This window comes from Boleophthalmus pectinirostris, unplaced genomic scaffold, assembly GCF_026225935.1.
Source record: "Boleophthalmus pectinirostris isolate CB_2022bp ecotype Guang Dong unplaced genomic scaffold, ASM2622593v1 HiC_scaffold_22, whole genome shotgun sequence".
In the NCBI taxonomy this organism is placed as follows: Eukaryota; Metazoa; Chordata; class Actinopteri; order Gobiiformes; family Gobiidae; genus Boleophthalmus; species Boleophthalmus pectinirostris.
Genome location: NW_026571190.1, coordinates 26,702,004 through 26,715,167, shown reverse-complemented (window position 1 = coordinate 26,715,167; position 13,164 = coordinate 26,702,004). Strand labels below are relative to the sequence as shown.

Sequence of the window (13,164 nt, the reverse complement as noted above, 5' to 3'; positions counted from 1 at the left end):
TTTACAAAACAATTAAGGCTCTGCTATGTTTTACCATCACAAGTACTTTTTTATTATAACAAGTCAACCCACTGTATCAAAATTGCAGGAACATTACCTCCAAAATACTGTACAAACGGCTCCCAACAATAAACACAAAGTCAAATGCATCCAGAAAACATAAAAAGGCACATTTCTAGTGTATTTACAATTTTATACAAATTGGACAAATCAGAAAAAAAAAGATTTCCTTATCGCCACTCTCTAAAAAAACACCTTTAAAACTCCTTAACAAAAAGTCGGTGAAATTTAGCCAATGCAGTTTTAAAATTCACCACAGCTGTAGACCAAACTCTTAATATTAACCACCAAAATGTACACTTTGTTTTCTTATAATACAACAGATATTTTAAAATTGCAAGTCACATCCCTCTTCTAAGGGTTCTCACTGAGCCTGCCCCCAGAGTGATAAGCAGAGGTTTGATACATGCCATTGCTGTGCAGAATACTGTGTTGTGTTAGACAGTGGCCAGCAGTGCATGAGTTTTGTATATGTTGTTGTTAGTAGTCTACTTTACACAGGGTAGTTTGGCTCTTGTTCTTTGGGACATTGTGGGGTTAGGGGGGCTGAATACACTTAGACTGATTCATAATCCACAAACACATCTCCAGAGCTGAGCAGTAAAGGCTGAGTGGGGGCTGTGGTGCTGCACACTGAGCTCAGCCTGCGTGTTGACTCCCTCTGCTGGTCAGGGTGACCAGGTACAGTACTCAATGTCAAGTACACCTACAAAAACACAAACAATACAATCTGTTATACAGTCCTGATAGTGATCACACTCTGTGAGTAATATAAGGCATTTTAAAATCCATAATACTTACATTTCTAGTGTTTTCGGACAGCAGCAATTCAGTGCTCTCCACCAGTTTTCTGAATGAGGGCCGTTTCAAAGGGTCATGATTCCAACAGCTCAGCATCATGTCGTAGCTACGGACAGAGCAGGAGTAGTACATTGTTGTTTGATATTCTCTAAGCCAATTCAAATACATACATTTCTACGGGCGCAAACTCAGGTCTGCTCATCCTGTGTCCTTGTTGAATCATTCGATAAAAAGCAGAACCCACTTGCATTCCAGGATACGGACTGTTGCCTACAACACACATACATTTAAACATAAGTTTAGTGGTTATCTTAGTGTAATTTAGAGAAAATAAATTGGATTCTTCTAATGCTGCTGTGCCCTTGTAAAGCAGATTATGGACAATAACCATTAATTGTTCATTGCTCTCAGCTAAGTGATTTCATTGGGGGACGCAACTATGGCTTCCTTCGGCTAAATTATATTATACGTCTAGAAAAAACATTTAACATCTGGAACAGGCTGTTACCAAGAGAGAAGATTTCCCAGAGCAGGATGCCGTAAGACCAGACGTCACTCTCAAAGGTATATACACAGTCAAACAGACTCTCAGGGGACATCCACTTGACAGGCAGACGAGCCTGCAAAAGCAGCAATTAACAGTTAAAGTGAGCTGTAGGAATCAGAATACAAAGAATCAGTCTAACTGATAGTAATACTTTTGGACACAAAGCAAATGCAAATTTCAGTAAATTTTTTCTCACAGACTTAAATACAACCCTTTAAATTTAAAGTTCAAAGGCCTCGCAGAGGCTATGTGGTAATTAATATCCAAATGCAGTTGCTTTAATTTAAAAGAATTAGTTACCACATAGCTGAGTAACACTGAGCAACTTTCAAACGTTTAATACACACTTTTCAGAATGAATCTATATGAAAAATGTATCAAAAATTTACTTTGGGATCAGGGAATGGGCGGTCACTGCTGAGCTCTATCCTTGTGTACATAGGGAGTTGTCATTGATGCCATTAGCTGACTCACATTCCCTCTACAATTTAATAAAATTTTTTGACAAATCTGAAAAAAATCTATAATTTTCTTGTCATCATTGCTCTCTACTAAAAAAACAAACTTTTAGAGCTCAGTAACTGAAAGTGATCGGTCACAGTCTTGTTGTCATTGATGCCATTAGCTGACTCACGTTTCCTCTGAGCACGTAGCTGGAGTCTGTGGTGATGTCACGTGCTAAACCAAAGTCACAGATCTTTGCGACGCGACCGTGAGTCAGCAGAACATTTCTAGCTGCCAGGTCTCTGTGAATACACTACAAACAAATACACGTAAGCTAATGGTGCATTGACATTGTAACAGGTTTTTAATTTGATAACAAATACGCAGTACGGTAAACATTGTGTGGATTAATGTGTCTGTTATCAAATGGGACCTTGTTGTAGAGCAAGCAATATTCATCTTAAAGGGCCCATATTATGCTATTCTCTGATGTACGTTATAATGTTGTTTCCTCATCAAATCAGACCTGGAGTTGTGTTTTGTTTCATTCACACGTTTAACACTCAAATCAAAATACAAGAACTGCTCCACTGTGCTTTTAAACTCCATACACCTTCACTAGAATCATTTGGACAGTTTCAGAAATTGCTTATTTCTACTAAACAAAAGATAAACGGTAGCTGTTAGCTTGCAAACTACTACTACATGACATCATGATGTGATGGAGATGTAGACAGACTAATAATAAAGGAATTCTCAGATGTGAGAAAACACAAAACACAACTCCAGATATGTTTTTGAGGAGGTAACAACATTATAATATGGCTTAAATCTCACAAGAGTCAATTTATAATAATAATAATGGTATATAATAATATATAATATAATATATAATAATACAGGGTCTTAAAATTATAACATGCTGGAAGTGTACAAAGTGATTTACAAACAAGCTGCTGTGCACTTAAGCCCATAAATCTGCATTTTATAGTAGTTTTTAAACACAGTCTGGTGCATGCTCAAATGAACCACAAGTAAGTGTTCAGAGAGCTGCACATATTAAATGGTCACATTTTTCTATAGCGCTTTTCCACCTTCAAGGCACTCAAAGCCCTTTACAACAAGTAACCACTCACCCATTCACTCACACTGTGGGCAAGGTGGGTTAAGTGTCTTGCCCAAGGACACAACGGCAGCATTCATCTGTGGGAGCTGGAATCACACCAGCCAACCTGTGGGTCAGTGGATCTGACCGCTCAACCTGTGATGTTTATGTCGAGAGCTGGATTCAAACCGCCAACCTTCAGATCAGTGGACAAATGCTCTACCAACTGAGCTACTGCCGCCCATATTAGTATAGTATTAATATCATTAGTAGTTCTTAAAGCTATTATCAATCATATTATTCAACACATTAATTGAACAGAGCAAACATAATGTTTGTATTATAAACTCAAGGTAAGGGATTACATTTTTTGAAGTGATATACTCCATTCCTTTGGCAACCTGATAAGAAAAGCTCAGTAGATCTTCAGCATCCAGAGACAGCTCCTCTATGTCATCTAAAGACAAATTCAGACAAGTCAGTAAATTAGATGTGAATATTAAATAATACATCAGATTTCTATGGTGCTTTTTTCGACACTCAAAGACTCAGGTGAGATATTAGACTTGACAGTCTGATCCCTGTGCTGACCAGCCCAGTGTTGTTCCCCAGTTTTGATACTTTGCAGTGACTGGGGGTGTTATAAACAGTTCACCATTAGAGATACATGTAGCGGTCACCATGGTGACACAATGCTCACAAAGCAAACACTGACAAAAAAGTTTTAAAGTTCTGAAAGTTTGTCAGAAAACTCAAGAAAAAACAGAAAAGAAATTTAAACAACACATTTTCAGCCTGTGATACTGTGAATACGAGCATTCATGGTCCTGTTTAGGAGCCAGCTCTTTCTGGTCAAATTGTGTTAAAATTAAGCTCTGATTAATGTCTAACTTGAGTGACAGAGCTTCTAACAGAGTAGTGCTTTCAGTTAGCGTCACCCCCCCCATGTTGATGACATCAGCTGCAATCAATCAAAGTATAAATAAAACAAACTGATTCCATAACACAGCCTTATTACTTTATATTGGATCAGACTAGAAACAGTGATAAAGACACCAAAACTTCTTTGTATTATACCTGACTCTGAAGCTCTCTCTTTTTCAGAAGGACGCATGGGCATGTATCCAGAGCCTGTCACCTCCCTAAAGCATCAAACACATTACACATACACACCCTTATCAATAACTCAATGTCATTATTAAACCAGCAACTATGACCTAAAATATTCAAACCTCATCGGCTCGCTTTGGTTGAAGATGTTGCGATAGTAACCATCACTAATTTGTGCGTTTAGGAAAGATTCTCGTTTCCTTCGAAGAAAGTTGAGAAGGTCGCCATAGCAACAGTACTCGGTAATCACCAAAATCGGCCCTGAGGGGAGAAAAAAAACAGGCATGTCTTGTTCATCAGACAAAGAGGATATTTTAGTTATTTTTAATATTTTTGTCACCACAGCCAAGGAACAAAGCAGTGTTTTTTTTCCAATCTTTAACTGGAATCAATAGTTCTGCCAATAATCAATGCTTGTTTTTACCACAAACATCTAAATAAAGTGTTTCTTGCATAGTAACGTTTCTGAACATCCATGGTAAGTAGTCAATACAAAGGAGCAGACAGGTAGATAATATTGACTAAAGGAAAGTCAGTAAATTTGTGGCCAGTCCAGCAGCATCACGCTCGCTGCAGTGGAGTGGTACTTAAAGCTCCATATCTGATTTCCACTACAAGAACAATAATTGATGGTCATGGCAGTAAATCAGCGCATCTCAGTGCTCATGCTCACACTGCACCGAGATGTGTGTAAACAGGAGATTACATGGGGAAACTTCAAACTTTGGTGTTAATGAGACTTGGGGAAACTCTGCTGTACCTCCGACAGTGCAGGCGCCCAGCAGGTTAACGATGTTCATGTGGTTTCCAAGGTAACCCAGAACTTTCAGCTCCGACATTAGAGCCTCCTTCTCCGTCGCATGGGCATTGGCTGGAGGGACAACAGACATATGTGTGACATGTGATTTGTAGAGGGGATATAATAATAGCCTGTGATACTGTGCACTGAAACATAACACACAAGAATGTTAGAAGTAATTCAAGTTGGTAATAATGATTATGAAATGAAAATAAAAATAATGTAAATACTAAATGTTCCATATATGAGGTAATTGCAGTCACAATTATTAAAACAGCAGAGGACAGCACACTTACGTTTGAGCATTTTTACTGCAACTGCTGTGACAGTATCAGCTGAGCACAGCCCATAGGCAGTGGCTTTCACTACTTTACCAAAAGCACCAGAGCCCAGAGTTTTACCTGTTAAAGACGCAAAACACTCATCAAATTACTCACATTCAGAAACAAATAATGTACAGTTCAGGTATGGATACATCTACCATACCAAAGCGCAGTTTCTGCCGTGGAAACTCCCATTTGGAGTCATACGGGAGCTGGGTGGGGTCAATATAAATGTAGTTGTTGCCATGGATACTATCAATAACCTTCCACTGAATTTGGAATTTAGGTTTCTGTAAAAAATAAAATAAAAATGGTGTTTATAAACCTGTAGCCAACAACTGTTTTTTTTACACGTTTACCTGTACAAAGTCTCATGCATTGTCTTTGATCATTTCTAATTAGTAACAAACTATTAACCCTGTACCAATACTGGAAAAATCATTTTAATGGGACAAAATAGGGCTTTATTTAATCCCCAAAAAGAGGAAATTCAGGCAACTCATTCATATATATGATAATATTAAAGAAACTACGACTGGTCCAATTCTGTGTTGAAATATACATTATATTTTTATTGCCATCATCGTGGCAAATATAAATCTGATGAATCTGTATCGAGTTTCAAGCCTTTTCTTTAGTATCAAGCATATCATTGACAATTTGAAATCATCTCAATCCCATGTAAAATTTGATTAAGATGAATTTTGAAAAGACTTGTAACAAGTTGTAACAAAAAACAGCTGAATGAGCAGAGAAATGTTCCATCAGTTTAAATGTTTTCTCACTTGCATATACTTGTAAAGCAGCACCACCAGGAAGCAGGTGAGGACGGCACCAGTAGCCACCATCCCAGTGAGCAGAGGGGTGAAGAGTTCATGCGGAACAACTCGCTCTGAAAACATATACACAGCGACGGTTAGGAAACACAAGACCCTTCTCCGTTATTTCAATAGACAGCTGCAGTCCTTGGTGTTTGTTTGTACTCCGAGGATTAGACCGTCTCCCAACATAATCCCGCTGTGCACACTCAGCATATGGTAATAATCTTATTCAATCTGTGGCCAGCTGCAGTTCGCACACAGGGTCAATGGGTCATATTAGTTTTCTCATATTGATACTTTGCAGTGGCATTATGCTAGGGGTGTTCTACATGTACTTTACTGGCGAAATGTTCAACAGCTACCATGGTGATTCAATGCACACATTAGCAAAAACTGCCAAAAATGTTAAAATACAGTCTGAAAACTCAAGGACAAAAAAATACTTGACAGAAGTCTGTGATCAATGTGAGCATTCATGGTCCAATAAAAAAGCTGAGAGGGACTATCTGGAAAAATGCAGACTACCTTGTGACTGTGATTTTACTTGCAAGAGACTTCCTTAAGCACACTTAGACTTAGACTTAGACTTAGGCAAACTTTATTGATCCATAAGGGAAATTATTTGAAATTTCACAAATAATCACACGTGTTGTAGTTCAAACTAAGTCAGTTCTTTCAGCTCAGATTGTGTTAAAATAAACTCACAAGTCTAACAGAGTAGTGCTTTCATTTAGCTTCACCCCCATGTTATTAGCTGGAAAGTATAATTTCTTAGTTTTCTCATATTAAGTTAGTTTTCTCATACCACTGATGGAGAACAGGGTGTAGGCCTCATCTCCCTCAGTGTAGGCCACACACTCGAGGGTGTGGTACTGAGCATGCTCCTTGCTGATGTTCAGACGACTCTCCACCTCACTGCGACCAAAGGCAGACTCGGTCACCATGGAAACCTCAGAGACCTCCCACTGAGAGGCGTTGGGCAGGTGTGAGCACCTGTGAGGGGGAAAGATGAGCTTTTAAATTGCATTAGAAAGAACATAATAAGATCCATTCATTACATCAAAATGAATTATTTCTCTTGCGGTGTAGAGGTGAAGAGGGGTGAAGAGAAAGATATGAAGATAATGCTGAGGTTGTGGGTGATTTTGAAGACTGGGCAGTCAAGCATAGACAACATTTCTATGAATGTCCTGAACAGTGATTTGGGGGACAAAAATGCAGAGATTGCGACAAGAGGTGTACGTATAAAGAGAACATTAAAAACAGCAAAAGGTATTAAAAAACAGCAGAGGGTAAAAATGCTCAATTCAACCTCGCCAGTCCTAAAACATTAAAACCAGTAAAGTCAAATAAAAGCAAACCCATAAAATAGCAATACATTAAAATCAATAAAATGCTTTTAGAATAAATAAAATAATTACTAAAGTAGATAAGAAACTGTATGAATCCTTTGTTGAACTCACATTTCAGCTTGACAAATGCTATTACATTTTTAAAATGACTCCTGCACCATGCTTCAAGAGCTGTGAGACAAAACACCAGGGCGAGTCTGTTATTAGTAAGAACTATTTTTCCTCTCAGCACTGTATCACCAACTTGTGTCTTTTTCACTCTGCTCTGCAACATGAAACAACTATCAAAGCACACTTGTGCTTGTACAAACCTGGTGTGAGGCACCTCACAGAAGTACCAGCTAATCTTTGGGACTGGAAATCCAGCAGCAATGCATCGCACTTGTCCATCCACAGGTCCTTCCTGAGCAATAATCATGGGCTTGCCTAAAACAAAGATTAAAACATGAGATAAATATCATGTTTACTTGGTAGTAAAATGTGCTAACTTACTGTTGACGTAGACATGAAATGCATGAGTGACATTTGCTTCTTCATTGCTGACAGAAAACAGATAAATGCCTCCCTCTGAGCCCAGAACCCTCACCAGCCTGAGCTCGCTCTCATATCTGAAACACAGCACATCTGTTAACTGTTGTTAATTCTCTCACTGCAGACTGTGTTTGACTTCTCAGTGACCACACCTGTACTTCTTCTTGTGCACAGTGATGAAGTGCTCTGTTGTATTGAGAAGGTGTTTGCCATTGAAAGACCAGAAAAGGGATCTGGGGGCAGGATAAGCCTCAAACTGCACTTTAAGACTCAAGCTCTCCCCTTCTTTAATCACAGCCTGAACTGGACTAGCATTTCCCAACATGCTGATGAATCCTTTATCTGTACAGCAAGAAACAGCTGCATCAGAACTGTACCTACTAAACATATGTGCCCTTTAACTTTATTTCCTTTGGTCTTACCGCGAATATCCAAGTGCATGGTCCTAGAACTGTTGCCTCTCTTATTATGAGCATTGCAGCGATAGATGCCAGAGTCTGACTGGTCCACAGATGTGATCACAAGTGAGGTGGACCTCTGGTAACCATGGGAGCCTAAAAGGATGTTGGACCCATGGGATTCAACTGGATCCTGCGTGACATTGTGGACAAAAGTGAGAAACTGTATTGTTAACTGTTATTGAGTGACATGACAAAACAAATAATATTCCAAACTGTAATTACCGCAGTTGGGGGAAAGTGCCATTTGACACTAAAGTCTGGGTCGACATTGTTGGAGCTGCAGGTAACTTGAAACTGCTCCCCTTTTTTCAAAATAACATTGTCCTTATGGGAGAGTAAGATCACTGGAGGCATTTCTGGCACTGGACCAAAAAAAAACAAAAATATTCAACTTAACTGTAGTGCACAAACTGTGGGTGAAAGAAACAGCTGCTGCACTAGCATAAATTTCCTGGTCTAAAGTGTAATATACTTGATGGAGTTGAAACAATAACTAAAATACAACTACTGCAAACATCTCTATCCTCTTAGCAGTAACAATTGCCTTCTGACTGTTGTGCTAAATGATTACTTCACTATAATGCCTACAGACGTCACTTCAGTGTGTCTGTTTGGCAATGACCACACTAATTCTATTTACTCCACACACAGTGGTTGATGCTCCGCTTGAGAGCTTTGTTCAGGGTATGACTCTGTAAACTCTGTTTTCCTTCTCAAACAATTTATATTTCTTGTGAATTATTTGCTCAAGTCAAAAACAATATAGCCATCAGCAGTCTCTTATCTGTTTGCAAAAACAGTGGTCACAGAGAGGATTTTTTTTTCCCCCTTAGTGCCACACCTTAGTTTACTACTTCATTATCATATAAACGGTACATTTTAAAGGACTGTGATGTATGTTGAGTCTATCATGCCTCAGCTTCCAGTGTAGCTTTACTGTAACAAACTTACCAGAGCGCACCTCCACTTTATATGACATGGAAACCACTCTTTGTCCAGCCAACCTCCCCACACAGATGTAACAGCCTTCAAACTCCTTTTGTGTATTGTTGATGATAATGCCTCGCAGAAGGGTGCTCCGGTAACTCAGACCCGAGGGCAAAGGTCGACCATCACAAGTCTCCAAGGCCAAGTGGGTAACATTGGGGTCAGTCACAAGACATGGGATGGTGCAGTTTTCACCGGCTCGCACCAGTATGACATTTACCATGGTGCGCTGGAAGATATTTTTAGGATCTGTGTGGAGTGAACAAAAAAGGTCAACTAAAACCACATGTAGAATTTTTTTGTCTACCCCTCCACATCAAAAACTCAAATCCACTAACTCTTAAAAAACAGCTCAATGCTCCCTCTGTGCTTGTTTTGTCTGTCCTGTCCTTGACTTTGTCTTACATTATTGTGAAAGCATTGAGTTACCAAGAAAAGAGCTACATAAAACTGATGTATTATCACATTTATGTCATATAGACAGGATCCGGCTTATATTGCTGCATTAGTGTCAAAATATATAACTTTCGTGATTTGTGGTTAATAGCTGTACAATTATCTGGCCTAGAAACATGTGACTCTGTATTATGTATGCAGAGTTTCCCCATTAATAGAACAGACTATGGTGGCCCCCTATAGTCTAAAATTCTCCCCCATAGTCTTAAAAGAACATGGACAAAACACTGGCAAAACAAAATCTCACTTTGTGGCTCCTTATATTGTCGTTCACAAGTACCTACACTGTTCAAAAAGAGCAAAAAGTGGCATTCAAACTCCACAAATCCAATGAAAAAAGATTATTAATGTAGAAAGTATTTGTGCCACCACAGTCAGAACAAAATGTATGTATGTATTAAATTGTAATGTAATGTCATGCTATTGTTTGGTAATACGTCTGATGAAAAAAACAATTATTACAGAAAAGATCTAGTGTTAGTCTAGTCTAAAACTCTAAAATAAATAAAATAACCATATTCTACAAAGTAAGCATATCTTATCTTGTGATTTTAATGTGAAGCACTTTGCTCACATTAAGTGTTGTTAAGACTTCTAAAAATAAACTTTGATTGATGGATTGATTGCTTATCTGCGCACCTTTGACATAGACATAGATAGAGCTGTGTTCCAGGGTGTTGTTGTTCAGACAGACATAGCGGCCCATGTGAACGGCTTGGGCAGAGGACACCTTCACATAGACCACTGCACCTTCCTCCATGTCTCCCTCAAACCGACGCGCCCTCTCCCTCTGCCAGCGCAGCCTAGTTGGTGGGGCGCCAGACACTGTGGCGTTTTCATGGCAACGAAGCTCCAGTTTGCCCCCCTTGGGAACAACCACATGAGGTCCGCCGGGGGTGATGACTGGCTCACACCAAACTAAAAAATAGACAAGATATTAACATTAATGACCAGGTTTGGGAAGCATATGAGAGCCAAGTTCAATTCCTCAAAACAGAAGCCACAAGCTGATAGAGCATGCTGCCTTAGTGTCTAATGTTGTAGTTACGTTAAGTATGCTATGAGTCCTTAAGACGCAGCACTATAAAAACCACCATGGCTCAATTGAACAATCAATAATTATGAGCAGTCTACCCGCTGAGTAATCATGCATTAAGTTTCCAAATCCACTCCAATGTGTAAAGGAACACCGTTATTTTTTTATTTTTTGTTTATTTAACCTCAGCCCCCTTCTTCACTTTCTATAGCCTAATGCTGATGTCCACATGATAAGCAGCATTTGAAGAGAAGGGTTTTCATGTGACTGTTATGCCTTAAGGCTGTGAGTACAAACAGACACCCCCTTTTTAAAATATTATTATCTGTGTTTCTGCAACCATCTGTAAGAATGTGGCCCCAGAGCGTGGGCAGCCGGGTTTGTAAAATAAATAGTTAAAAAAAAACAAAGATGATAAATACAAAGGTGTCCTGACAGCACTGGGAGTAGCCTCTACTTGGGTGTGTTTTGAAGATAGTGGTGTTGTGTGCCCACTTTTCCCTCCTGCTTTGTTCTTGCTGCTTGTGTTAGTGTGTAAAGAAACAGAAGACTCTAATTTCGGTCAAATAAATAATTAACTCTCTTTCCCATAGACACACGCACACACACCTGTTGCTTTCCGGGATGGGGCAGTCCCGCTCCCAGGTACCTGAAGCAATTATGCAAATACGGTTCTTATAATATTTGTGCACGGACTCTTGCAGAATGCAGAATACGTTGAACGTGCCGGAACTTGTCATTTTTAAGTCACATTTCCACATATCCTTATATTACAATAAAACGTGCGCCAAGACAGCGCCATTGTTTTGTTTTTTTGCAATGCTGTTTTTTTACGTTGGATCACGAGCGCGAAATAGTCTAATTAAAAGGTTCACCCGCCTTTTAGGATATTATTGCGAAACCCACAAATTAGAGACTCAAAATACGTGACAGTCTCAATATATTTCAAAAGTTACTACAAGCAAGTTCCAAGAAATTTAACTCACCTGTCTGTTGGAGAAAAACAAGGACAAAAAGTAGGCCCAGTAAAAAGCACCTCATGATTAGGCGTTTTAGTCTGCTCCATCAAAAAAGCAAAAGACCATAGTGCTCCCTGTCCACTGTCAGCAGGAGCAGGTCTCTCTGTGAGAGGGTACCAGCGCGCAAACAAAACGATCCTGGATGCTTCACCCCCCCTCCGGCCGACTGCACTGTTACTTAAAGCCACAGCGCCTCTCTCGCTCTTCTTGGCTTGTTGCCTTTCCTTCGCTTCCTTCTCTGTCCCGCATTGGTTGGACTCAAGCCAAAGGGGATGATGAGTCGGTTGCTATTACAGTAAAAAAAAAAACGTCTATTAACTTTATTTTCTCGCCAAAAGGAGAAACCCAAAATATACTGAAAAACTGACACTTTCGCAGATGCGTAAAAGTAAAAGCATGCGCTCTGAAGGACTGACCTAAATTATGCTCATATAGCGCGTAGAGGAGGATGCTCCAGTGATACAGCAGTATTACCTCACACTGTCAGAGCAGCCTACTGTGATGGAGGGCTCTGTATTTTCTTACATTGACTCATTCAGTTTGTGGTGCACCTTTTCACCGTAGCTGTTACTTTTCCCTACTGGTCGAACGTGCTTGTTCCTTTGATTCATGAACCCTCATCAGAAAGGCCTATCATGAAGGCCTATCCCAAATGCAGACTTTGCAGATTATGAACACAGTTAATCAAAAACTATGCGTTGTAGCTATAAAATCATGTACATGTTTCTATTTGTACAGCCTAGGCAAATTTTAATAAATAACATATAGGCTTAAAAAGGGCAAGAAATGTTCTTATAAAATGCAAGAAATGCATAGGCCTGCATCTGTTTTTAAAATAGTAACGAAGATATTAAGTGGAAGACGATATTTCCTAATCTAGTACTTAAAGTTATGCATTGCTGGTAGCCTAACTATGTCATGAATAATAATAATAACATGGATAAAAAATATAATTCCTCAACATATCAGTGTTTGGAGTTATCTTTATTTCCTGTTGTTCCAAAGAGGTATGTGGAAGCACAGTAACAGTGTTGTGCTGTTTTACACACATGATCTGTATCAGCTCTGGCCCTGTGGCTGTTTGTGCCTCCTCTAGCACATGATGATGGAGTGAGGCTGCACAAGCACAACACCAAAGGATGAATTGATTTTCTTGCTCTTTTGCTAATGTTTTTCTAACATAATGGACTGGAAAAGTGTTACGAAAGAGCCTGATCTGTTGAGTAAGCACAGTGATATTCAAATCAAATGTTCCTTGTGGATTATGAATTTCTGTCTAATCTTTTACATGGGTCTCTTTGGGTCTACTTCT

At 39.3% G+C, this 13,164-nt stretch overlaps 1 protein-coding gene across 1 annotated transcript; it reads right to left on the bottom strand.

The window, feature by feature from the left end:
• Positions 1-46: 46 nt before the first annotated feature.
• Positions 47-12,165, bottom strand: kitb (KIT proto-oncogene, receptor tyrosine kinase b). Its single transcript, XM_020938460.2, has 21 exons — positions 11,820-12,165; positions 10,437-10,715; positions 9,306-9,590; positions 8,577-8,716; positions 8,316-8,484; positions 8,046-8,235; positions 7,855-7,970; positions 7,674-7,788; positions 6,816-7,003; positions 5,975-6,081; positions 5,353-5,479; positions 5,163-5,267; positions 4,828-4,938; positions 4,190-4,328; positions 4,035-4,099; positions 3,323-3,414; positions 2,043-2,165; positions 1,370-1,481; positions 1,032-1,131; positions 862-967; positions 47-766 (listed from the first exon to the last, which is right to left on the bottom strand). The coding sequence occupies exons 1-21, from the start codon at positions 11,872-11,874 to the stop codon at positions 617-619; spliced, it is 2,874 nt and encodes a 957-aa protein (XP_020794119.1). The 5' UTR covers positions 11,875-12,165; the 3' UTR covers positions 47-616.
• Between the last annotated feature and the right edge of the window lie 999 nt (positions 12,166-13,164).